This window comes from Neoarius graeffei, chromosome 24, assembly GCF_027579695.1.
Source record: "Neoarius graeffei isolate fNeoGra1 chromosome 24, fNeoGra1.pri, whole genome shotgun sequence".
In the NCBI taxonomy this organism is placed as follows: domain Eukaryota; kingdom Metazoa; phylum Chordata; class Actinopteri; order Siluriformes; family Ariidae; genus Neoarius; species Neoarius graeffei.
Window position 1 is genome coordinate 15830039 of NC_083592.1, and position 23604 is coordinate 15853642.

At 45.8% G+C, this 23604-nt stretch overlaps 1 protein-coding gene across 1 annotated transcript in view; it reads right to left on the reverse strand.

Moving 5' to 3' along the window:
• Positions 1-736: 736 nt before the first annotated feature.
• Positions 737-23604, reverse strand: part of svopa (SV2 related protein a) — a 112864-nt gene continuing 89996 nt past the window's right edge. The window contains exons 14-16 of the mRNA XM_060907619.1: positions 21838-21919; positions 3052-3141; positions 737-1679 (exon numbers count right to left, since the gene is read on the reverse strand). Coding sequence (XP_060763602.1) covers positions 1482-1679; positions 3052-3141; positions 21838-21919 — 370 coding nt within the window. The 3' untranslated portion in view covers positions 737-1481. The remainder of the gene's footprint in view (positions 1680-3051; positions 3142-21837; positions 21920-23604) is intronic.

Below are 23604 nucleotides of genomic sequence, written 5' to 3' on the forward strand. Positions count from 1 at the left end.
GCCGGCTCCTTATAGTAAGAAGAGCCAAAAGAGCCGGCTCCCGAAAAAGAGCCGAAATTCCCATCACTAGAAACCGGTAAAAGGAGCGTCCTGCACGCTGTCCCTGTCTGTTGTGGCAGCCCACAGCACAACAAGCAAACACCATGGTTATTTATAGAGTGCTTACTGACAAATTAATCTATTCTAGGTGTCTGTAACACGTTTTTTTTCAAGCCGGTTCTCCCTCTCTGTCTGCAGCGTTAGTATGTAGCTTGACGTTCAAAATGGCGGACACCGGGGCGTCACGTGACCCTGTGACGTCAGGTGAAATACCTCAATACAGCTAGGGTTACAGTGAGGGGCTAGTCCTCTGATAACTGCAAGAGTTTGACTCCCCACTCACATCTGTATTGCAGCCTGCCTTACCAGATGGTAGTAGGCACCATTTTTATGATGGGCTTTAGCATGACCCAACTGCGAGTCGAACCTGCAATCTCCCAGTTGAGAGGTGGACACGCTAACCACTAGGCCAACTTGTGGTCCGAAAAATGGACGAACTGATGACTTTTTTTGACTTACTGATCAACAAATAAACATGAATAGTCATGCAACTCCAATGTCTGACACCACATAAATAAATCCATTTGAGATACTGAACAAGAAGATCAAGATGAATGTGTGATGATATAGGCAGGAAGTTTGCACAATGCTAAACACTAGAAGCTTCTATTACTTTTTAGTGTCATTAAGCTCATAACTCAAGTGCAAAACTAAAGAAGCAATCTCCAGACACCAAACATGTCTTAGCTAACAGCAAACATCTGGGTTAAGTACAATATTGTAGATATTTCATTGTTGCTTTAATTCTTAGTTGAATAAAACGGCTAATAAGGTCATCAACAAAAGCAAAGTAGCAAAGATGTGTGAGCACAACCTCATCTGTATCATGCTAATAGGCTCCTTGACTGGCCACCATTTCCTGAATGTTTAATATCTGTGTGAAGTATCCACTGAATGGTGATCATCATCCACGGTGAACATTATCAAGCTTTTATTGGAGATGATAATGAACACAGGTGGATTAGTGTGATTACAGTCATCAAGCAACTCTTGATGTGTCTGCTTTCGGCAGCTGGGATACACTGGTCCGGTAGATATGAGAATGCAGACTGTCCTCTTTGCAAGTCCAACAAGTATCTGTCCAACTGAATCACTGACTCGCTGAATCAAGTAGTCTCATGACTATATGAATCATGTGATTCATAATTCAGGCTTCATACATTATACAAATAAACTTCTCTTTCTCCCTCTCCCCCTTTCCCCGGCAGTCTCTTTCTGCCCCATTTCTTTTTTTTCTAACTTTCTTTTCCCATCACCAGTTCTTTCTCTCAATTTTTTTACCGACCCCGGTCTATCCCTCCATTTTATTCATCTGTCCTTATTTTCCCCTTCATTATCATCTCACTTTTCTCTCCCTATAATGTCCTACCCGCTCTCTCTTATTACTGGGAGGTGGATGAGGAGTTAGAACGAGGGATAGCATCTCGGCCCTTCATCTCCTGGCCCCACTCTCTGTGGCTGGACTCCTGGAGGCCTCGGCCCGTCGTCTCTATGGGTAAAGCACACGATGCCACGGCGGCCAACAGGCAACAGCAACAGTATACCGACAGAGTCAGATACACTGACCACTCCAGCATCACCTGAACACACACATACACCACATTAGCTCTCTTATCCAGTCACTGTTATCATATTAGTCAGTTTTGCAGATTTTCATCATCCCTGTGTCCGAAATCACTCCCTGCTCACTACTTAGGGCACTATATAGTGAGGACGCCATTTTGTAGTGCTGTCCGAAACCTTAGTGAGGATTATTTACACCCTATATAAAAGTAGTGTACAACCGATGGTCACTAACCAAGCAATATTTCCCATCATGCATTGCAGTTGCGCTGAAAGAAATCAAATTAAAAGTCTCAAATTTTATTTAACAAAATGCAGCAGCAAAGAAGAAAGTATTCAGCCTTGATTTAAAAGAACTGAAAGATGCAGGTACTTTGTATTTATTAATGTGGGAAATGCACTCAGTATAATATGAATTTATCACAAAAATTCATGCATGTATTTATTATTTTGAAAACCCACCAGCCACCTGATCTGACGTTTTAATTGTGCAACAGTAATAACGTAAATACCAGCAAGACGGACAAGTGTCTGAAAGCGTTTTTTCATTTTACCAATGAGCTCACTATATAGTCCTCTATATAGTAATTCCCTATATAGGGATTAGTGAACGAGTCAGCGATTTTGGACACAGGGAATATCTTAGGATGAATAAATGATTTGGTGGTACTTGATTCAAGAAAATATCCTTTTAATAAGCTTTATTTTCACCCATTTTAAAATTAATTCAAAACATTTTTCAATTAAATGTTAAAAAATATTATCAAGCATTTCTGAAATGTATTTATTGGCACCGTGTTTCAATAAATGCTCTATTAGGCATATAGTGCACTATATTGGCCTTTCAATACCCTACATAGTGAACATGTGCAATGAATGACATCGTATGAAATTCGGCTTAACTACATTGCAGGGGAATGAAATAATCAAATATGCATTCGCTTCCTAGTTCATTAGGCATTCACAGGTCATGTGATCAGGTTCATCTTATGAAGGTTACACTGTAGGTGTAAAATTAATAACTGTGGCTCATCTGCTGCTATACAGAATTTCCACAGCCCCACTTTACCCCATATATCACTGAAAAGCAACCATGATACATGGCAATATTCTACTTAAAAATATGACTAATATAAGACCAATCATATATTTCAAGGCATGTTTGAATCAATTATGTCAAATCTGTGCTCGAGTGCATGATAGCATTGTAGCACTGCTGCTGTAACTATTAAGCCTGAGCTTACAGCTTCAACATCAACCTAGATGCGGTAAACCCATTCTCTAACAACTGATTGTTAGAGAATGGATTTATCACATCTAGCTTGATCTGACAACAGAATGAGCCCATTATACTGGCTCAGTGTGAAATATGAGATCATATTAGGACACCTGAGCCACGAAGGGTGTGATAAGAGCTCCAACACGGGCCATGCCACTGCTCGTGCCCAGACCTAAAGCCCGCGTAGCTGTCGGATACACCTACACGGAGAGAGAGACAGAGAGAGAGAGAGAAAGAAAAATAGCAAGCGAGAGAGAGAGAGAGAGAGCGCGAGTGAGAGAGATTCTAATAAGTGCCTACCGTTATCATTTTCAGCAAAATACAAAAGCTTTGTTCTGGCAGTATTCCAGCTGGGACCATTAACAGTAGTGATAGGTCTATAAATATACATTTATGACCGTTAAAAAGTGTAGAATCACCCCTCTTATATAACCCCGATTCCAAAATGTTGGGACAAAGTACAAATTGTAAATAAAAACGGAATGCAATGATGTGGAAGTTTCAAAATTCCATATTTTATGCAGAATAGAACATAGATGATATATCAAATGTTTAAACTGAGAAAATGTATCATTTAAAGAGAAAAATTAGGTGATTTTAAATTTCATGACAACAACACATCTCAAAAAAGTTTGGACAAGGCCATGTTTACCACTGTGAGACATCCCCTTTTCTCTTTACAACAGTCTGTAAACGTCTGGGGACTGAGAAGACAAGTTGCTCAAGTTTAGGGATAGGAATGTTAACCCATTCTTGTCTAATGTAGGATTCTAGTTGCTCAACTGTCTTAGGTCTTTTTTGTCGTATCTTCCGTTTTATGATGCGCCAAATGTTTTCTATGGATGAAAGATCTGGACTGCAGGCTGGCCAGTTCAGTACCCAGACCCTTCTTCTATGCAGCCATGATGCTGTAATTGATGCAGTATGTGGTTTGGCATTGTCATGTTGGAAAATGCAAGGTCTTCCCTGAAAGAGACGTCATCTGGATAGGAGCATATGTTGCTCTAGAACCTGGATATACCTTTCAGCATTGATGGTGTCTTTCCAGATGTGTAAGCTGCCCATGCCACACGCACTAATGCGCTTCTGAACTGAGCGCTGATAACAACTTGAGTCATCCTTCTCCTCTTTAGTCCGAATGACACGGCGTCCCTGATTTCCATAAAAAACTTCAAATTTTGATTCGTCTGACCACAGAACAGTTTTCCACTTTGCCACAGTCCATTTTAAATGAGCCTTGGCCCAGAGAAGACGTCTGCGCTTCTGGATCATGTTTAGATACGGCTTCTTCTTTGAACCATAGAGTTTTAGCTGGCAACGGCGGATGGCACGGTGAATTGTGTTCACAGATAATGTTCTCTGGAAATATTCCTGAGCCCATTTTGTGATTTCCAATACAGAAGCATGCCTGTATGTGATGCAGTGCCGTCTAAGGGCCCGAAGATCACAGGCACCCAGTATGGTTTTCCGGCCTTGACCCTTACGCACAGAGATTCTTCCAGATTCTCTGAATCTTTTGATGATATTATGCACTGTAGATGATTATATGTTCAAACTCTTTGCAATTTTACACTGCCGAACTCCTTTCTGATATTGCTCCACTATTTGTCGGCGCAGAATTAGGGGGATTGGTGATCCTCTTCCCATCTTTACTTCTGAGAGCCGCTGCCACTCCAAGATGCTTTTTTTTATACCTAGTCATGTTAATGACCTATTGCCAATTGACCTAATGAGTTGCAGTTTGGTCCTCCAGCTGTTCTTTTTTTGTACCTTTAACTTTTCCAGCCTCTTATTGCCCCTGTCCCAACTTTTTTGAGATGTGTTGCTGTCATGAAATTTCAGATGAACCAATATTTGGCATGAAATTTCAAAATGTCTCACTTTCGACATTTGATATGTTGTCTAGGTTCTATTGTGAATACAATATCAGTTTTTGAGATTTGTAAATTATTGCATTCTGTTTTTATTTACAATTTGTACTTTGTCCCAACTTTTTTGGAATCGGGGTTGTACATCACTCATTACATACTAACTTACAGTGCCAATAAAAAGTTTGTACACCCCTCCGTAGTCATTCATAGGTTTTTCTGTATTTAGATTATTTTCTATGTTGTACAACAATACTGAAGACATCAAAACTATGAATTAACATACGATACATACATGGAATTATGTGGTAGACAAAAAGTTTCATGTATAATGTTTGATACTTTATATTCTTCAAAGTAGCCACCAATTTACCTTGATGACGCTTTGCACACTATTGGCATTATTTTAACCAGCTTCATGCCGTAGTCACTTAAAATATGTCTGTGAAGGTTCTCAGTCATCCAGATCATACTAAACTGTAGGTGCTAAAGAAGGCAACTGGACTTGCTTGAAATTCTTGAAGACGTTTCACCTCTCATCCGAAAGGCGTCTTCAGTTCTGTCTCGCTTATGGGGAGTTCCAGGTATTTATCCTCTAGTGGATCAAAAGCAACCCTAAGGAGAGTCATTGAGGTCACCTGAGTCATTGAGTCATCCTGTAGGTATTCTTGGGTTTCAGTCACGTGATTAGTGGTTTTACCGGAAGTGAAATAGCTGGTGGTCTAGCAAACCAAAACAGCTGCCGTAGTGCAAACAACTAGTGATAAGTTATCAGAGTATGCTCGTAATCTAGAAACCACTGCTCACTTTAGATATATTCAGAAGATTGCTATGTGCAATGGAATCGACCCCTACAGTCTGGGAAAGAAGGATTTGTCATACGATCTCGAAAACTACCCTTCAATCGAGTTCCCCGGCATCTCAAACTATCTCGTGTTGCAGACACCCTTCTACACTGTAAAACAGATGAAAGCGTGGAAGAGTATGGAGGCTTACAACTTTTTTGTATGTGGCTGTGTAAAGGACCTCGCTATCAAGTCACTGCCAAATGAATCCTGTATTCTTTTTGCCCATGTAAGTATGTTTTTTTTAAGCTTTTCATTCGCATCTTTACAACGAAGCGCTGCAAGTTGAAGTGTAAACAAACAACAGTTTGCTTGATTTTCACTTGTGTTGGCTCTTATCTCTCAGGTAAATAATTCACAAAGATCATCAGAAACCCCTTTAAAGACCTGGATCTTAGTTAAACAAGATGGAGAAGTGATCATGGCGCATTGTAACTGTATGGCTGGGTAATAATTTTGTCGCGACCTTCATGCATATGGACTTTGTGAGGAGTGAGGAGGAAACAAAGAAACAGCTGAGGACTTTAGCGCTTCGTGACTAAAAAAAGTACCATAAAATAATGACACATAGCAAGAAAAGTACTTGGAAAACACTAACGACATAGCTAAGAGGGATATACAAACCTTTCACCATGTGATCACTGCAAACTAGAGCATGCTTCGACTCGGCTCCCTTCGATTTCGGTGAGAGGTTCAAAAGCCACCTTTCTCGACGTCTTTTTGTGAAATCCTGTGTTCGTTCACCCTTTTTTATTAGTTCACAGGGAACCCTGAAGAAACTTTTATCAGTTTCATGGTCTGATTGATTTGAACAACCTAAAACAATGCAAGTGTAAGGCATTTTTCATGCGAGCAATGCACTTTCTTCATACAAATGCTTTGTCAACTCAGCTTTAGTTGACCACCAGCTAAAGTTTTGAATAACTAATGAGGCGGCTGTGACGTCACTTGAAACCCAGCAATAGGTCACTGGGGGCCGGGTGTGAACAGTGACACCCCCCCACCCGGCCCCCAGTGACCTATTGCTGGGTTTCACGTGACGTCACATCTGCCTCATTAGTTATTCAAAACTTTAGCTGGTGGTCAACTAAAGCTGAGTTGACAAAGCATTTGTATGAAGAAAGTGCATTGCTCGCATGAAAAATGCCTTACGCTCGGGTGACCTCAGTGACTCTCCTTAGGGCTGCTTTTGATCCACAAGAGGATAAATACCTGGAACTTCCCACTAGACAGACAGAACTGAAGAAGCCTTTCAGATGAGAGGTGAAACATCTTCAAGAATTTCAAGCAAGTCCAGTTGCCTCCTTTAGCACCTACTAAAGTTGGAATATTATTGGAATGCTTTTTAATTAACAAACAAATAAATGACAATGCCCCCATGAAAAAAATGAGGTCCTTGAAGACATTGTTTTTACTACCATGTTAAAGAGGCTCTTTAACCATTACAATCCTGTAGAAACAATAGGTGAGATTAACAAATAAATACAGGCAATTCCGCATCCTTTTGTTGAAATACATTTGTTTTGTTTGAGTATATATTGGCCAAACACATCAATTTTGGTGAAACCCTCCAGAATTTCAACTACACTCTTTTCAGACCTTCACACAAATAGAATTCTTGAATGCCCTGTATTTTTATTGGAAATATTATAGATTTATAATTGTAGTACATCTCTTATGTAGTTACAGTACTAGTCAAAAGTCTGGACACACCTTCTAATTCAGTGTTTTTCTTTATTTTAATTAATTAAAAGACACTAAATGTTTTAAAGCAATAATCCAGCACACCCCCACTAGGCCACCAGGGGGATGACTCAAGTGCAGAGGCGTGAGGGGAAAGTAGAGTATCAAAAACAGTTTATTTACAATATATACAATCCAGGGGAAAAACAAAAAGAATAATCCAAAAGCTCAGAAGATATACAAAAATAAAAATATCCCAAGGTTCAATGTCCAAAATCCAACTCAGAAAAGAAGAGGCAAAAACTCAAACGCTCAGAAGATCCAAAGGTCAAAACAAAAATCCACAAAGTCCAAAAGAAAGCAACAAAAACCAAGAAAGCTAAGACACAGGCAAGGTACATGGGACAGAGGGAACTAGCACTAACAGCATAGCATAAAGACTCCATGACTAGGGACCAAACAGAGGGAGTATAAATACACAAAATAAATTGAACACAGGTGACGATAATGAAGACAAACAGGCAATCAACACAAACACAGGAACAGTGGCGGCCTCTAGAGGCCAAAACAAACATGACAAGAAAAGGAAATAACAGCGGCCTCTAGAGGCCAAAACAGTCCCAGTCCTAACAGGACCCCCCCCCCAGCAGTGCTCCTCAAGGCCATAGCCCTCCCAGTCCACTAAATATTAGAGCCCACCGCGGACCCGGCGGGAGTCAAGCAGGCGATGCACAGTGAACACAGTCTGACCCTGGAAGATGCGGGGGGGCGGGGGATTCCTAGGGGCAGGGGCATACGTGGACGACAATACGGGCTGCAACAGGGAAACATGGAATGTGGGGTTGATTCTAAGCGTTCGTGGTAACTGGAGCCGGTAGGAGACAGGGTTCACCCTGCGCACAACTTTGAAGGGGCCAATGTAGCGAGAAGCAAGCTTGCGGTTCTCCACCTGTAGCAGAAGGTCCTTGGCAGACAGCCAAACCCGCTGCCCAGGGCGGAAAATGTGGGCAGGCCTTCTATGGCGGTTGGCCTGAGTCTGGTTGGTTCTGGAGGTCTGGATGAGGGTCCTCCTGACCTTGCTCCAGGTCTTGCGACACCGTCTCACATATTGGTTGACCGAGGGCACCCCAGCGTCCTCCTCCTGGTCCGGGAACAGAGGTGGCTGGAACCCGAATTGGCACTGGAACGACGACAGCTTGGTGGCCGATGACTGCAGGGTGTTGTGGGCGTACTCTGCCCATGGCAGCCAGGTGCTCCATGATGTCGGGTTATCCATAGCCAGGCCTCACAGGGTGGTTTCCAGGTCCTGGTTGAGCCTCTCTGTCTAGCCATTGGACTGGGGGTGGAACCCAGAGGAGAGGCTGGCAGTGGCTCCGATGAGCTTGCAAAACCCTTGCCACACTCAGGAGGAGAACTGGGGCCCCGGTCTGAGACAATGTCCTGTGGGAGACCAAAGACTCGGAAGACATGATTAAATATTAATTTAGCTGTGTCAAGGGCAGAAGGGAGCTTGCACAGTGGTATGAAGCGGCAGGCCTTAGAGAATCTGTCAACTATTACCAAGATGACAGTGTTACCTTGTGAGTCTGGCAGGCCTGTAATGAAGTTGACCGCCACATGGGACCAGGGACGCCGGGGAATAGGCAGAGGATACAGGAGACCCTGGGGACGCTGTCGTGGGTTCTTGGTTCTGGTGCAGATATCACAGGACAGGACGAATGACCTCACTTCCTTCTCCATGTTAGGCCACCAGAAGCGTCTCTTCAAGAAGTCCAGGGTCCTCCGAGCTCCCGGGTGGGTGGTGAGAGGGGAAGAGTGACCCCACTAGAGAACCTTGGGCCGGGCTTGACGAGGGACATACAGGAGGCCTGGTGGCCCCGTCCCAGGACCAGGGTCCTGGCGTTGAGCTTGTCGAACGGTCTCCTCAATACCCCAGTGGACAGGGGCCACAATCCGGGACACAGGGATAATAGGCCCAACCTCACTCTCCCTGTTGTTGGGCGAGAACAGCCTGGAGAGCGCGTCCGGTTTGGTGTTCTTAGAACCCGGGCGGTATGATAGGATGAAATTGAACCGGCTGAAAAACAAAGCCCACCTAGCCTGTCGTGGGTTCAGCCTCTTGGCTTGTTGGAGATACTCCAGGTTCTTGTGGTCCGTCCAAACCAGGAATGGATGTTGCGCTCCTTCCAGCCAGTGCCTCCACTCCTCAAGGGCCAGTTTCACCGCAAGCAGTTCCCGATCCCCCACATCATACCGGGACTCCGCAGGGCTCAGGCGGTGGGAGAAGTATGCACAGGGGTGCAGCTTACCCTCCGAGCGTTGGGATAGAACTGCGCCGTCACCGCTGTCCGAGGCGTCCACCTCGACGATGAATGGTTGAGAATTGTCCGGGAGGACCAGGATGGGTGCCGTACAGAAGCAGCGCTTAAGGTCTTTAAATGCCTTTTCTGCCTGAGGAGACCAGACATAAGATCCACCAGTCCTTTTGGTGAGATCTGACATGGGTGCTGCTACGGAACTGAAGTTCCTGACGAACTTGCGGTAAAAGTTAGCGAAACCTAAGAACCGCTGTACCTCCTTGACGGACTTGGGAGTGGGCCAGTCCCGGATGGCCAGGGTCTTGTCTGGGTCCATTTGGAGTTGTCCCGTTCATACGATAAATCCCAAGAAGGAGACCTCGGGGACATGAAACTCGCACTTCCGGGCCTTCGCAAATAGATTGTTCCGTAGCAGCCTCTGGAAAACCTGGCGGACATGGTGGCAGTGCTCCTGCAAGGTCTTAGAGAATATTAAGATGTCATCAAGGTAGATGAAAACGTGTTGATTGATCATGTCCCTCAAGACGTCATTGATAAGGGCCTGAAAAACAGCTGGTGCGTTGGTGAGTCCGAAGGGCATCACCTGGTACTCATAGTGCCCTGACGGGGTGTTAAAGGCAGTCTTCCACTCGTCTCCCTGTCGGATACGGATATGGTGGTATGCGTTCCGTAAGTCCAACTTGGTGAAGACGGTGGCGCCTTGGAGCAGGTTGAAAGCTGTGGACATCAGCGGAAGGGGATAGCGGTTGCGCACAGTGATCTTGTTCAGGCCCCTGTAGTCAATATGTGGTCAGAGCCCCCCATCCTTCTTGCCAACAAAGAAGAAGCCGGCACCAGCAGGTGAGGTGGCGGGTCGAATGAATCCAGAGACCAGGGCGTCCTTGAGGTATTCCTCCATGGCCTTGCGTTCTGGCTGAGAGAGAGAGAGAGAACAGTCTGCCCCGAGGAGGGGTAGTCCCAGGGAGCAAGTCGATGGCACAGTCGTAGGCCTGGTGCGGAGGAAGAACGGCGGCCCTGCTTTTGCTAAATAGCTCCTTCAAATCCCAGTACTCTGTGGGAACTTGAGATAGCTCGGTGAGATCAGGGGGCTCGGCAGGAGACACAGGACAGCTAGATAGCAGACAAGAGGCATGGCACGCAGGGCCCCATTCCACAACCTGGCTTGTTACCCAGTCTATGCGAGGGTTGTGGTGGGTAAGCCAAGGAAGGCCTAGAATCACTGGGAACTCTGGTGAATGAATAAGATGCAGGGATATCTCTTCCTTGTGACCTTGAGACTGGAGAAAGACTGGAGAAGTAACTTGGGTGACTCTTCCATCACCTAACGCTTGGCCATCCAGGGCAGACACAGACAGTGTCAAGAGGCGCAGTCGGGACATTGATACTTTGGGCGAAGTGGACATCCATAAAGTTTCCAGCTGCCCCGGAGTCTAACAAGGCCTGGCAAGAGTGGATGGACTCACCCCAGGAGATGGAGACCAGGATATAGACTCCTTGGCCAGGGAGTTCAGGAGAGAGGGTAGGCCCCGTCACAACCCTCCATACGGGGCGGTCCTTTTCCCGAGAGCTCGGGACATGATGCTCGGAAGTGGCCAGGCTTGCCACAGTAGATGCAGCACTTGTCCCTCCTTCTGCGCTCCCTCTTAGATGCGGAGAGGCGAGTACGGCCCACTTGCATGGGTTCTGGACAGTCACTGGAGGAGGTAGATGGGCTCCATGTTGAGGCAGTGAGGCCGGGGAGGCTCAGGACTTGGCGGCGTTCTCTAATCCTGTTGTCAAGATGAATAGCATGTGAGATCAGAGTTTCGAGGTCACTTGGGCATCCGATAGAGGCCAGGCTGTTTTTGATGGGGTCAGACAAACCATGGTGAAAGGCTGAAACCAGGGCAGCCTCGTTCCATCCGCTGACTGCTGCGAGCGTCCGAAACGATATGGCGTAGTCTGCGACGCTTCCTCCTTGCCGGATAGACATGAGCTTTCTGGCTACGTCTGTACTGATGTCCGCCTGATCGAAGACCCGAAGCATCTCTTCAGTAAACAGTTCGAAATCAGAGCACTCGGGTCCCCGTCTCTGCTAGATAGTTGTTGCCCACGCTCGTGCCTTACCAGCTAACAAGGTTATCACAAAGGCAATCTTGCGGCGATCCGTAGTGTAGGTGGTAGGCTGGAGCTCAAAGGTGAGTTGGCACTGGGTAAGGAACTCCCGGCACTCACCGTGCTTGCCGTCATACCTCTGTGGTGCAGGAAGGCTGGGTTCACGAGGTGAAGGAGACAGGGTGGCGAGAGGCACTGGAGTGGGAGCAGGCTGAAGAGATGTGGGCAGAGGAGTCAGCTGTGCCAGGGTTTTCCCAATTTGCTGAAGCAGTACCTCGTGGCGAGCAAGGGCCTCACGTTGGCTTGCAAGTGTTCGTCCATGAGCGTCCATGGTCGCTCCGAAGCGTGTCGGGGCTGCCATAATTCCCTGAAGGTTGGCCAGGTAGACAGTTGAAGCAGCCTCTGCTGAGTTGGTCATGACGGAGTCTTTCTGTTAGGGTTTTGGTGGGATTCGAACCCGGTTCACTGGTGTGATAATCCAGCAAACCCCCACTAGGCCACCAGGGGGATGACTCAAGTGCAGAGGCGTGAGGCGAAAGTAGAGTATCAAAAACAGTTTACTTACAATATATACAATCCAGGGGAAAAACAAAAAGAATAATCCAAAAGCTCAGAAGATATACAAAAATAAAAATATCCCAAGGTTCAATGTCCAAAATCCAACTCAGAAAAGAAGAGGCAAAAACTCAAACGCTCAGAAGATCCAAAGATCAAAACAAAAATCCACAAAGTCCAAAAGAAAGCAACAAAAACCAAGAAAGCTAAGACACAGGCAAGGTACATGGGACGGAGGGAACTAGCACTAACAGCATAGCATAAAGACTCTGTGACTAGGGACCAAACAGAGGGAGTATAAATACACAAAATAAATTGAACACAGGTGACAATAATGAAGACAAACAGGCAATCAACACAAACACAAAACATAGGAACAGTGGCGGCCTCTAGAGGCCAAAACAAACATGACAAGAAAAGGAAATAACAGCGGCCTCTAGAGGCCAAAACAGTCCCAGTCCTAACATTTTTCTTTACTTAGCTGAGTGCTTCTTGACATAATATGGATTATTACAGCTGCGGGGGGCGGCACAGTGGTGTCGTGGTTAGCGCTGTCGCCTCACAGCAAGAAGGTCCTGGGTTCGAGCCCCGTAGCCGGCGAGGGCCTTTCTGTGTGGAGTTTGCATGTTCTCCCCATGTCCGCGTGGGTTTCCTTCGGGTGCTCCGGTTTCCCCCACAGTCCAAAGACATGCAGGTTAGGTTGACTGGTGACTCTAAATTGACCATAGGTGTGAATGTGAGTGTGAATGGGTGTCTGTGTGTCAGCCCTGTGATGACCTGGCGACTTGTCCAGGGTGTACCCCGCCTTTCGCCCGTAGTCAGCTGGGATAGGCTCCAGCTTGCCTGCAACCCTGTAGAAGGATAAAGCGGCTAGAGATAATGAGATGAGACGAGACAGCTGTGGGGTGGAATAGAGCTATTTACTGTACTTTTATTATTAACTATTTACTGTTTGATCTCAAATACATTAAGAAGGCAAGAAACTCACCCACTAATTAACTTTTGCCGAGGCACCTGTTAATTGAAAAGCATTCCAGGTGACTACCTCATGAAGCTGGTTAAGATAATGCCAATAGTGTGCAAAGCATCATCAAGGTAAACAGTGGCTACTTTGAATAATCTAAAATATGAAACATTTTTTAACACTTGTTTACTACATAATTCCATATATGTTATTATATGTTATTCCATATATGTTATTAACTATGTTATTTCATAGTTTTGATGTCTTCAGTATTGTTGTGGAATGTAGGAAATAGTCGAAATACAGAAAAACCTATGAATGAGTAGATGGGGTGTACAAACTTTTGACTGGTACTATATATATATATATATATATATATATATATATATATATAGTGGATATAAAAAGTGTACACACCCCATTAAAATGATAGGTTTTTCTGATGTAAAAAAAAAAAGGAGACCACAATAAATAATTTCAAAACTTTTCCCACCTTTAATGTGACCTATAACCTGTACAATTCAATTGAAAAACTAGCAAATCTGTTAGGGGGAAAAACATAAAAAATACAAACTGTATAATAAGCTGGTTGCATAAGTGTGCACACCCTTAAACTAATACTTTGTTGAAACACCTTTTGATTTAATTACAGCATTCAGGCTTTTTGGGTTCACACCTGCCATCAAGTAAAATGACTCTGATTAACCCCAAATAACATTCAGACATTTACACACTTGCATCCTCCAGGAAGTGCCATGGTTCACAGAGAGCTTACAAAGCATCAAAGGGATCTCATTGTTGAAAGGTATCAGTCAGGAGAAGGGTGCAAAAAAATTTCCACGGCATTAGATATACCATAAAGCACAGTGTAGTATCTGACCAGGTGGGTGAAGCACAGAAGCACGGCAGGCCAGAACTGAGTTCTCAAAAACTTTTATTTTTAGCTTTTCAGCTTGTCTTTCATACTCTCCCAGCCACACACGCGCACACACAAGTGTTCTGGTTGGGGAGAGAGCTCCCTTCCTCTGCTCTCTCTCTCTCCTTTTAAAGGGCGTGGTCACTGGGGAAGACACACAAATACAGGTTAATTCCCATCAGGTGCAGTGATTCCACCACTTACCTTCCCTGACTCCACCCTCCATTTACAGACTGACGCTTGGCCACGCCCCCACTGACACATACCCCCACCGCCCGACTCAGGCCGGGGAGCCATCCGGCCTGTAGCCGACTCCCCCCCTTGACAGGAAAGAAAATCCGCCACAACCATCTGCGCCCCCGGCCTGTGGACCACCTCGAACTTAAACGGCTGGAATGCCAGATACCAACAGGTGATCCGCGCGTTGGCATCCTTCATGCGGTGGAGCCACTGCAGGTGTGTGTGGTCCGAACAGAGGGTGAAAGGGCGCCCCAGCAGGTAGCAGCAGAGGGCGAGGACCGCCCACTTGATGGCGAGGCACTCCTTTTTGATTGTGCTGTACCTGCCCTCACTCACTGACAGCTTCCGGTTGATGTACAGTACTGGACGTTCCTCCCCCTCCACCTCCTGGGACAGAACAGCCCCCAGCCCTCTGTCCGACGCATCCATCTGCAAAATAAAGGGGAGAGAAAAGTCAGGGGAGTGTAACAGTGGCGCCCCACACAGTGCAGCCTTTACCTCCGAGAAAGCCCGCTGGCATTGCTCCATCCACTGGACCGGATCTGGTGTTCCCTTTTTAATGAGATCAGTCAGTGGGCTGGTGACGTCCGAATAATTAGGCATAAACCTACGATAGTAGCCAGCCAGCCCCATTAACTGTCTCACCCCCTTTTTGGTCTTGGGCCTCGGGCAGGCCGCAATCGCTGCTGTCTTATTAATTTGGGGACACACCTGCCCATTGCCCAAGTGGAAACCCAGATACCGTACTTCTACCCGCCCAATTGCACACTTCTTCTGGTTGGCTGTGAGACCCGCTCGCCTCAGCGACCTAAGGATGGCCCTGAGGTGTTCTAAGTGCCACGGACAGACATTACTGTAAATAATAATGTCATCCAAGTAGGCAGCTGCGTAGGGGCAGAGGACCCTATCCATAAGCCACTGGAACGTAGCGGGTGCCCCAAACAGCCCAAAAGGAAGTGTGACAAACTGGTGTAAGCCAAACGGTGTGGAAAAGTCCGTTTTTTCTCGGGATAATGGAGTCAAGGGGATCTGCCAATATCCCTTTGTCAAATCCAGTGTCAAATAAAAATGAGCCATGCCTAGTCGATTGAACAACTCGTCAATACGAGGCATTGGGTACGTGTCAAATTTAGACACCGCGTTGACTTTTCTGTAGTCCACACAGAACCGGACCGACCTGTCGGCCTTGGGAACCAAGACCACCGGGCTGCTCCAGTCACTGTGGGACTCCTTGACAATGCCCATTTCGAGCATGGCCTCGAGTTCTTCCCGAACCACCGTTTTTTTGTGTTCGGGCAGTCTGTAAGGGTGGCTGCGCACTACTACCCCCCAGGGCGTCTCAATGTGGTGTTCTATGAGGTGGGTGCGGCCGGGCAGGGGCAAGAACACGTCAGAAAATTCTGTTTGCAACTGGGCGACCTCCGTGAGCTGGGTCGGGGAGAGGTGGTCTCCACAGGGGACCGGAGCGGTGGGCGATGTCAATTTCCTTTTTTTGAACCTCCGGCCCCAGCTCCGCCTTCTCCAGAACCACCGACACCAATGCCACAGGGACCGCCTTGTTCCAAAATTTTAGTAGATTGAGGTGGTAAATCTGTAACGCCCCACCCCTGTCCGTTCGCCTCACCTCATAGTCGACGTCCCTGACTCGCCGTGTGATCTCAAAGGGTCCTTGCCACCTGGCGATCAATTTGGAGCTTGACGTGGGCAACAACATGAGTACTTTATCTCCCGGTGTGCACTCCCTAAGGCGCGTGCCCCTGTCGTACAGACGGACTTGACGTTCTTGGGCCCGCCGCAAATTCTCCTGGGTTAGGTGCATGAGTGTGTGGAGTTTGGCGCGCAGGTCGATAACGTATTGAATTTCGTTTTTACTGATTGAAGGTCCCTCCTCCCAATTTTCCCATAGCACATCCAGAATGCCACGTGGCTTACGCCCGTATAATAATTCCAATAGGGAGAACCCTGTGGAGGCTTGCGGGACCTCTCGCACTGCGAATAACAGGGGCTCGAGCCATTTATCCCGGTTGCGTGCGTCTTCGCTTACAAATTTTCTAATTGTTTTTGGGGGAGCGATTAAACCGTTCGACTAAGCCATCCATTTGTGGGTGATACACGCTGGTGCGGATAGGCTTAATTCCCACTAACTCGTACAGTTTGCACAGTGTGCATGACATCAAGTGCCTTGATCAGTCAGAATCTCTTTGGGGATTCTGACTCAGGAGATGACACAGAAGAGTGCTTCTGCAATACTACGTGCTGAGATATTACGAAGAGGCACTGCTTCTGGATATTGCGTTGCATAGTCCACCAGAACTAAAATAAAGTGATATCCTCATGTTGACCGATCTAATGGCCTGACGAGATCCATCCCAATTCTTTTGAATGGGGTCTCGATTAATGGCAGAGGGCACAAAGGTGCTTTTGGAATGGCCGCGGGATTTACTAACTGGCATTCGCGGCACGCCGTACACCACCTACGGACGTCACCGCGAATCCCTGGCCAATAGAACCGGGCCATTATTCAGGCTAGTGTCTTATCCTGCCCCAAGTGTCCGGCCATGGGATTAAAGTGAGCCGCCTGGAATATAAATTCCCGGCGGCTCTTTGGGATTAAAAGCTGTGTTATTTGTTCCTTAGTCTGAGTGTCCTGCGTCACTCAGTATAATCTATCCTTAATAATGGAAAAATAGGGGAAGGACGGGGTGGTGTTTGGCTGGAGAGTTTGACAATCGATTACTCTCACTTGGTCAAATGCATGCCGCAGAGTCTCGTCTTGTGACTGCTCTAACGGGAAATCCGCGAGGGAATCCCCGAGAGAGGGAGGAGGAGCATGCTGCTCCTCACTCTGACGCGATGACGTAGATGGCTCTGTGACAGCTGCTCCCGCCAACACGACACCGGGACCTCCGACTATTAAACTACGGCAGGACTCACTCTTTACTAGGTGCCTCATTAATTCCCCAAATCCCGGCCAATCAGTCCCCAAAATTATCGAGTGGGTAAGGCGAGGATTAACCGCCGCCTTTACTCTAAATTTTTCCCCTCGAAATAGAATGTGGACTGACACTAAACAGTAGTTGTGAACATCCCCGTGCACACACAACACCTTCACCAATTGTGCTCTCCCCACTGCCTCGTCTTACACCAGGCTTTGGTGGATTGAGGTCTGATTACAGCCGGAGTCCACCAAAGCCTGACACGTATCCCCTTGGATACTCACCGGTATGCGATATGCTCAGGCCCGATCAAGGGCGGTCCCGGTGCGTCGGGGATCCGGACCACCGCGCCCACTTCCATCGCCGAGCACTGATGCTGGAGGTGCCCCGGTTCCCCGCAGTGCCAGCATATCGGCCCAGGCTCTCTCCCTGCACCGGTGTTCCGGAAATCACTCACCTGAGGGGGGGAAGACACAGACAAGGAAGTAGGAAACGGTAGGGCACCGCGGGTGCAGCCGGCCGGCTGGGGTGGAGCTGACCCCCGCCTCTGCAGTGGGGGAATGGGGCAAGGACAAGGAACAGAGGGAGAGAGAGAAGAGGAGACATGCTGTCCTGCCGTCGGAGCGGCCACCATATGGTCCCGGAGTTGCTGGCCAAATGCGAACAGCTGGCTGACCTCCTCCAGGCGCAGTGTGTGGAAGCGCTGCCATTGCTGTTCCGGGGTGCGATCCACGCATTGGAGGACTGCCCTGCAGAGGTCCGCGTAGACCAGCCGGCTGTCGGCAGGGAGCTGTAACGCGGCCAGCTGCCCCTCGCCCGTTAGCGGGGGGAGGAGGCACGCCACGTGCTGTTCCACCGGCCAACCCCACGCCTCTGCTGCCTGCTCAAAAAGAGCGAGGAAGGCTTCGGGGTCATCATGCGGACCCATCTTCGTTAAGGTGAGGTGGGGAGGGTCCGCAGCGGTGGTGATCGTGGACCCTGCCGACGCGAGCAGGTGCCGGAACGCCTGGCGATCTTCCTGTTGTGCCAGCACCAGGGCTTCGAACCGTTGTTCCCGCTCCTTCCGGATGGCGATAAGCGCCTGGTGCTGGCTCTGTTTGGCTGTGGCGAGGGCATGGACCAAGTCCTTGAAGGGGTAGGACTCCATGTGGCCGTTCCCTTCTGCACTCCAGCCTGGGTTTCGGCACCACTGTAGTATCTGACCAGGGGGGTGGAGCACAGAAGCACGGCAGGCCAGAACGGAGTTCTCAAAAACTTTTATTTTTAGCTTTTCAGCTTGTCTTTCACACTCTCCCAGCCACACACGCGCACACACACAAGTGTTCTGGTTGGGGAGACAGCTCCCTTTCTCTGCTCTCTCTCTCCTTTTAAAGGGCACGGTCACTGGGGAAGACATACAAACACAGGTTAATTCCCATCAGGTGCAGTGATTCCACCACTTACCTTCCTTGACCCCACCCTCCATTCACAGACTGACGCTTGGCCACGCCCCCACTGCCACACACAGTGAAGACAGTCATCAAGAAGTGGAGAAAATATGGGACAACAGTGACATTACTGAAAACTGGATGTCCCTCCAAAATTGATGAAAAGACAAGACGAAAACTGGTCAGGGAGGCTGCCAAGAGGCCTACAGCAACACTGAAGGAGCTGCAGGAATTTCTGGCAAATACTGGTTGTGTACTACATGTGACAACAATCTCCCATATTCTCCATATGTCTGGACTATGAGGCAGGGTCAAAGAAAAACATCCAGGCCTGGCTAAATTTTGCAAAAAAAAAATCAACTCTCCCAAAAGCATGTGGGAAAACGTGTTATGGTTTGATGAAACCAAGGTTGAACTTTTTGGCCACAATTCCAAAAGGTATGTTTGGGGCAAAAACAACACTGCGCATCACCAAAAGAACACCATACCCATGGTGGAGCATGGTGGTGGCAGCATCATATTTTGGGGTTGTTTTTCTTCATCTGGAACAGGGCTTTAGTCAAGGTGGAGGGAATTATGAACAGTTCTAAATACCAGTCAATTTTGGCCCAAAAGGTGTCTGCTAGAAAGATGAAGATGAAGAGGAATGTCATCTTTCATCATGACAATGACCCCAAAAGAAGTTTTGGAACGGCCCAGCCAAAGCCCAGACCTAAATCCAATTGAAAATCTGCAGGGTGACCTGAAGAGGGCTGTGCACAAGAGATGCCCTCGCAATCTGACAGATTTGGAGCTCTTTTGCAAGGAAGAGTGGGCAAATATTGCCAAGTCTAGATATGGCAGGCTGATAGACTCCTACCCAAAAAGACTGAATGCTGTAATTAAATCAAAAGGTGCTTCAACAAAATATTAGTTTAAAGGTGTGCACACTTAGGCAACCAGCTTATTGTACATTTTTTATTTATGTTTTACCCCCCTAACAGATTTGTTTGTTTTTCAATTGAATTGTACAGGTTATAGGTCACGTTAAAGATGGGAAAGTTTTGAAATTATTTATTGTGGTCTCAGGTTTTTCTGATGTAAAAAAATATCATTTTAATGGGGTGTGTACACTTTTTATATCCACTGTATGCCTATATTCATTTTGAGGATTTAGAAAACAAAAAGGTGCAAACAAACCATGTGTGGATATAAAATGCAGCTGATAATGCTTAGTCGAGTGAAATATACCGTTATATATAAAATTTACAGTGGTGCTTGAAAGTTTGTGAACCCTTTAGAATTGTCTATATTTCTGCATAAATATGGGCTAAAACATCATCAGATTTTCACACAAGTCCTAAAAGTAGATAAAGAGAACTCAGTTTAACAAATGAGACAAAAATATTCTACTTTGTCATTTAGTTATTGATGAAAATGAGCCAATATTACATATTTGTGAGTGGCAAAAGTATGTGAACCTTTACTTTCAGTATCTGGTGTGACCCCCTTGTGCAGCAATAACTGCAACTAAACATTTGCAGTAACTGTTAATCAGTCTTGCACACTGGCTTGGAGGAATTTTAGCCCATTCCTCCGTACAGAACAACTTCAACTCTGGGATGTTGGTGAGTTTCCTCACATGAACTTCAGGTTCAGGTTCTTCCACAACATTTTGATTGGATTAAGTTCAGGACTTTTCTTGGCCATTCCAAAACATTAACTTTATTCTTCTTTAACCATTCTTTGGTAGAACGACTTCTGTGCTTAGGGTCATTGTCTTGCTGTATGCCCCACCTTCTCTTGAGATTCATGGACAGATGTCCTGACATTTTCCTTTAGAATTCACTGGTATAATTCAGAATTCATTGTTCCATCAATGATGGCAAGCCGTCCTGGCCCAGATGCAGCAAAACAGGCCCAAACCATGATACTACCACCACCATGTTTCACAGATGGGATATGGTTCTTATGCTGGAATGCAGTGTTTTCCTTTCTCCAAACATAACGCTTCTCATTTAAACCAAAAAGTTCTATTTTGCTCTCATCCATCCACAAAACATTTTTCCAATAGCCTTCTGGCTTGTCCACGTGATCTTTAGCAAACTGCAGATGAGCAGCGATGTTCTTTTTGGAGAGCAGTGGCGTTCTCCTTGCAACCCTGCCACGCACACCATTGTTGTTCAGTGTTCTCCTGATGGTGGACTCATGAACATTAACATTAGCCAATGTGAGAGAGACCTTCAGTTGCTTAAAAGTTACCCCGGGGTCCTTTGTGACCTCGCCAACTATTACATGCCTTGCTCTTGGAGTGATCTTTGTTGATCGACCACTCCTGAGGAGGGTAACAATGGTCTTGAATTTCCTCCATTTGTACACAATCTGTCTGACTGTGGATTGGTGGAGTCCAAACTCTTTAGAGATGGTTTTGTAACCTTTTCCAGCCTGATGAGCATCAACAACGCTTTTTCTGAGGTCCTCAGAAATCTCCTTTGTTCGTGCCATGATACACTTCCACAAACATGTGTTGTGAAGATCAGACTTTGATAGATCCCTGTCCTTTAAATAAAACAGGGTGCCCACTCACACCTGATTGTCATTCCATTGATTGAAAACACCTGACTCGAATTTCACCTTCAAATTAACTGCTAATCCTAGAGGTTCACATACTTTTGCCACTCACGGATATGTAATATTGGATCATTTTCCTCAATAAATAAATGACCAAGTATAATATTTTTGTCTCATTTGTTTAACTGGATTTTCTTTATCTACTTTTGGAACTTGTGTGAAAATCTGATGATGTTTTAGGTCATATTTATGCAGAAATATTGAAAATTCTAAAGGATTCACAAACTTTCAAGCACCACTGTACATAACTACAATAAATTGATCAAGTGTGCAGTTATAAAAGCCAGACTGCATTCATATTAGCCAATATCTTTTACAGCAGAGCCGAATTATCTCAGGTCATAGTTCAACATCAGGATAAAGCTCAGTGAAATGTTGGTAAAGTTTAGTAAAAGAAGCATGAGGACATGAGGAGTGTGCAATGTGTGTGACAAACATACCTCAGGTGTGTAAACATAAGCTGCCTGGAAACCTCCGGCAATAAACGCCCTCGCAATAAATATTAGCACTGTTAAAGATGTTCTTCAAGATGCGTGCACACACACACACACACACACACACACACACACACACACACACACACACACAATAAGAATACAACAGGAACTGTTTCACTGCTGCTTTGAACATTCAATGTGTGTATGTAACAATAACCCTGTTTCTGAAAAGCTGGGACACTGTACAAACCATAAATAAAACCAGAATGTGATGATCTGCAAATCATGGAAACCCTATATTTCACTGAAAATAATACAAAGACAACATATCAAATGTTGAAACAGCAAAAGTTCATTGTTGTTTGAAAAATATATGCTCATTTTGAATTTGATGCCAGCAACACATTTCAAAAAAGTTGGGACAGGGGCGTGTTTACCAATATGTTGCATCACCTCTCCTTTTAACAACACTCTGGAAATGTTTGGGAACTGAGGAGACCAATTGCTGTAGTTTTGAAAGAGAAATGTTGTCCTGTCTGAAGCAGGATTTCAGTTGCTCAACAGTTTGGGGTCTTCTTTGTCATATTTTTCCATTTCATAATGCACAAAATGTTTTTAACAGGACTGCCAGCAGGCCACTTTAGCACCTGGACTCTTACTACAGAGCCAAGCAGTTGTAATACGTGCAGAAAGCGGGTTGGTATTGTCTTGCTGAAATAGGCAAGAACTTCTTTGATAATGATGTCGTCTGGATGGCAGCATATTGCTCTGAAATGTGTATATATCATTCAGCATTAATTAATGATGCCTTCCCAGATGTACAAGCTACCGATGCCATATGTACTAATGCCCCCCCATACCATCACAGATGCTGGCTTTTGAACTGCGCACTGATAAGCTGGATCCCTCTCTTCTTTCGCCCGGAGGACGTGTTGTCCATAATTTCCAAAAAGGATTTCAGATTTCAATTCATCAGACCACAGGACAATTTTCCACTTCACCTCAGTCCATCGTAAACGATCTCGGGCCCAGAGAAGGTGGTGGTGTTTCTGGATATTGTTTATATCTGGTTTTAACTTGCATTTGTGGATGCAGTAATGAACTGTTTTCATAGGCGATGGTTTTCTGAAGTGTTCCTGAGCCCATACAGTGATTTCCACTACAGACACGTATCTGCTTTTAATGCAGTGTCACCTGAGGGCCTGAAGATCACGGCCATTCAAGAAAAGGTTTTTGGCCTTGTCCCTTATGTACAGAAATTTCTCTGGATTCTCTGAATATTTTAATGATATTATGTACCGGAGATGACGAGACCCCAAATTCTTCACAATTGAGGACCATTATTCTTACATTGTTGTGCTATTTACCCATGTCGTCTTTCCTAGAGCAGTGAATCCCTCCCCATCTTTACTTCTGAGAGACTCTGTCTGTCTGGGATACTTTATTTAAATACCCAATCATGTTACTGATCTGTTGCCAATTAACCTAATTCGCTGTGAGCTGTTCTACCAGATGTTTTTTTTTTCATATTGCAAAACTTATCCAGGCTTTTGTTGCCCCGTCCCAACTTTTTTTAAATGTGTTGTTGGCATTAAATTCAAAATGAGCAGATATTTTTCAAAAAACAATATCAACCCAACCTAATAAAATCCAAATCATTTAAAAATTTTCAGCTTTATTAACACCCCCCCCCACACACACACACACACGCAAATGGTATCCTTGTTAAATATTAACTGCTAACATTTCAGCCCAACTCATGTGATTGCT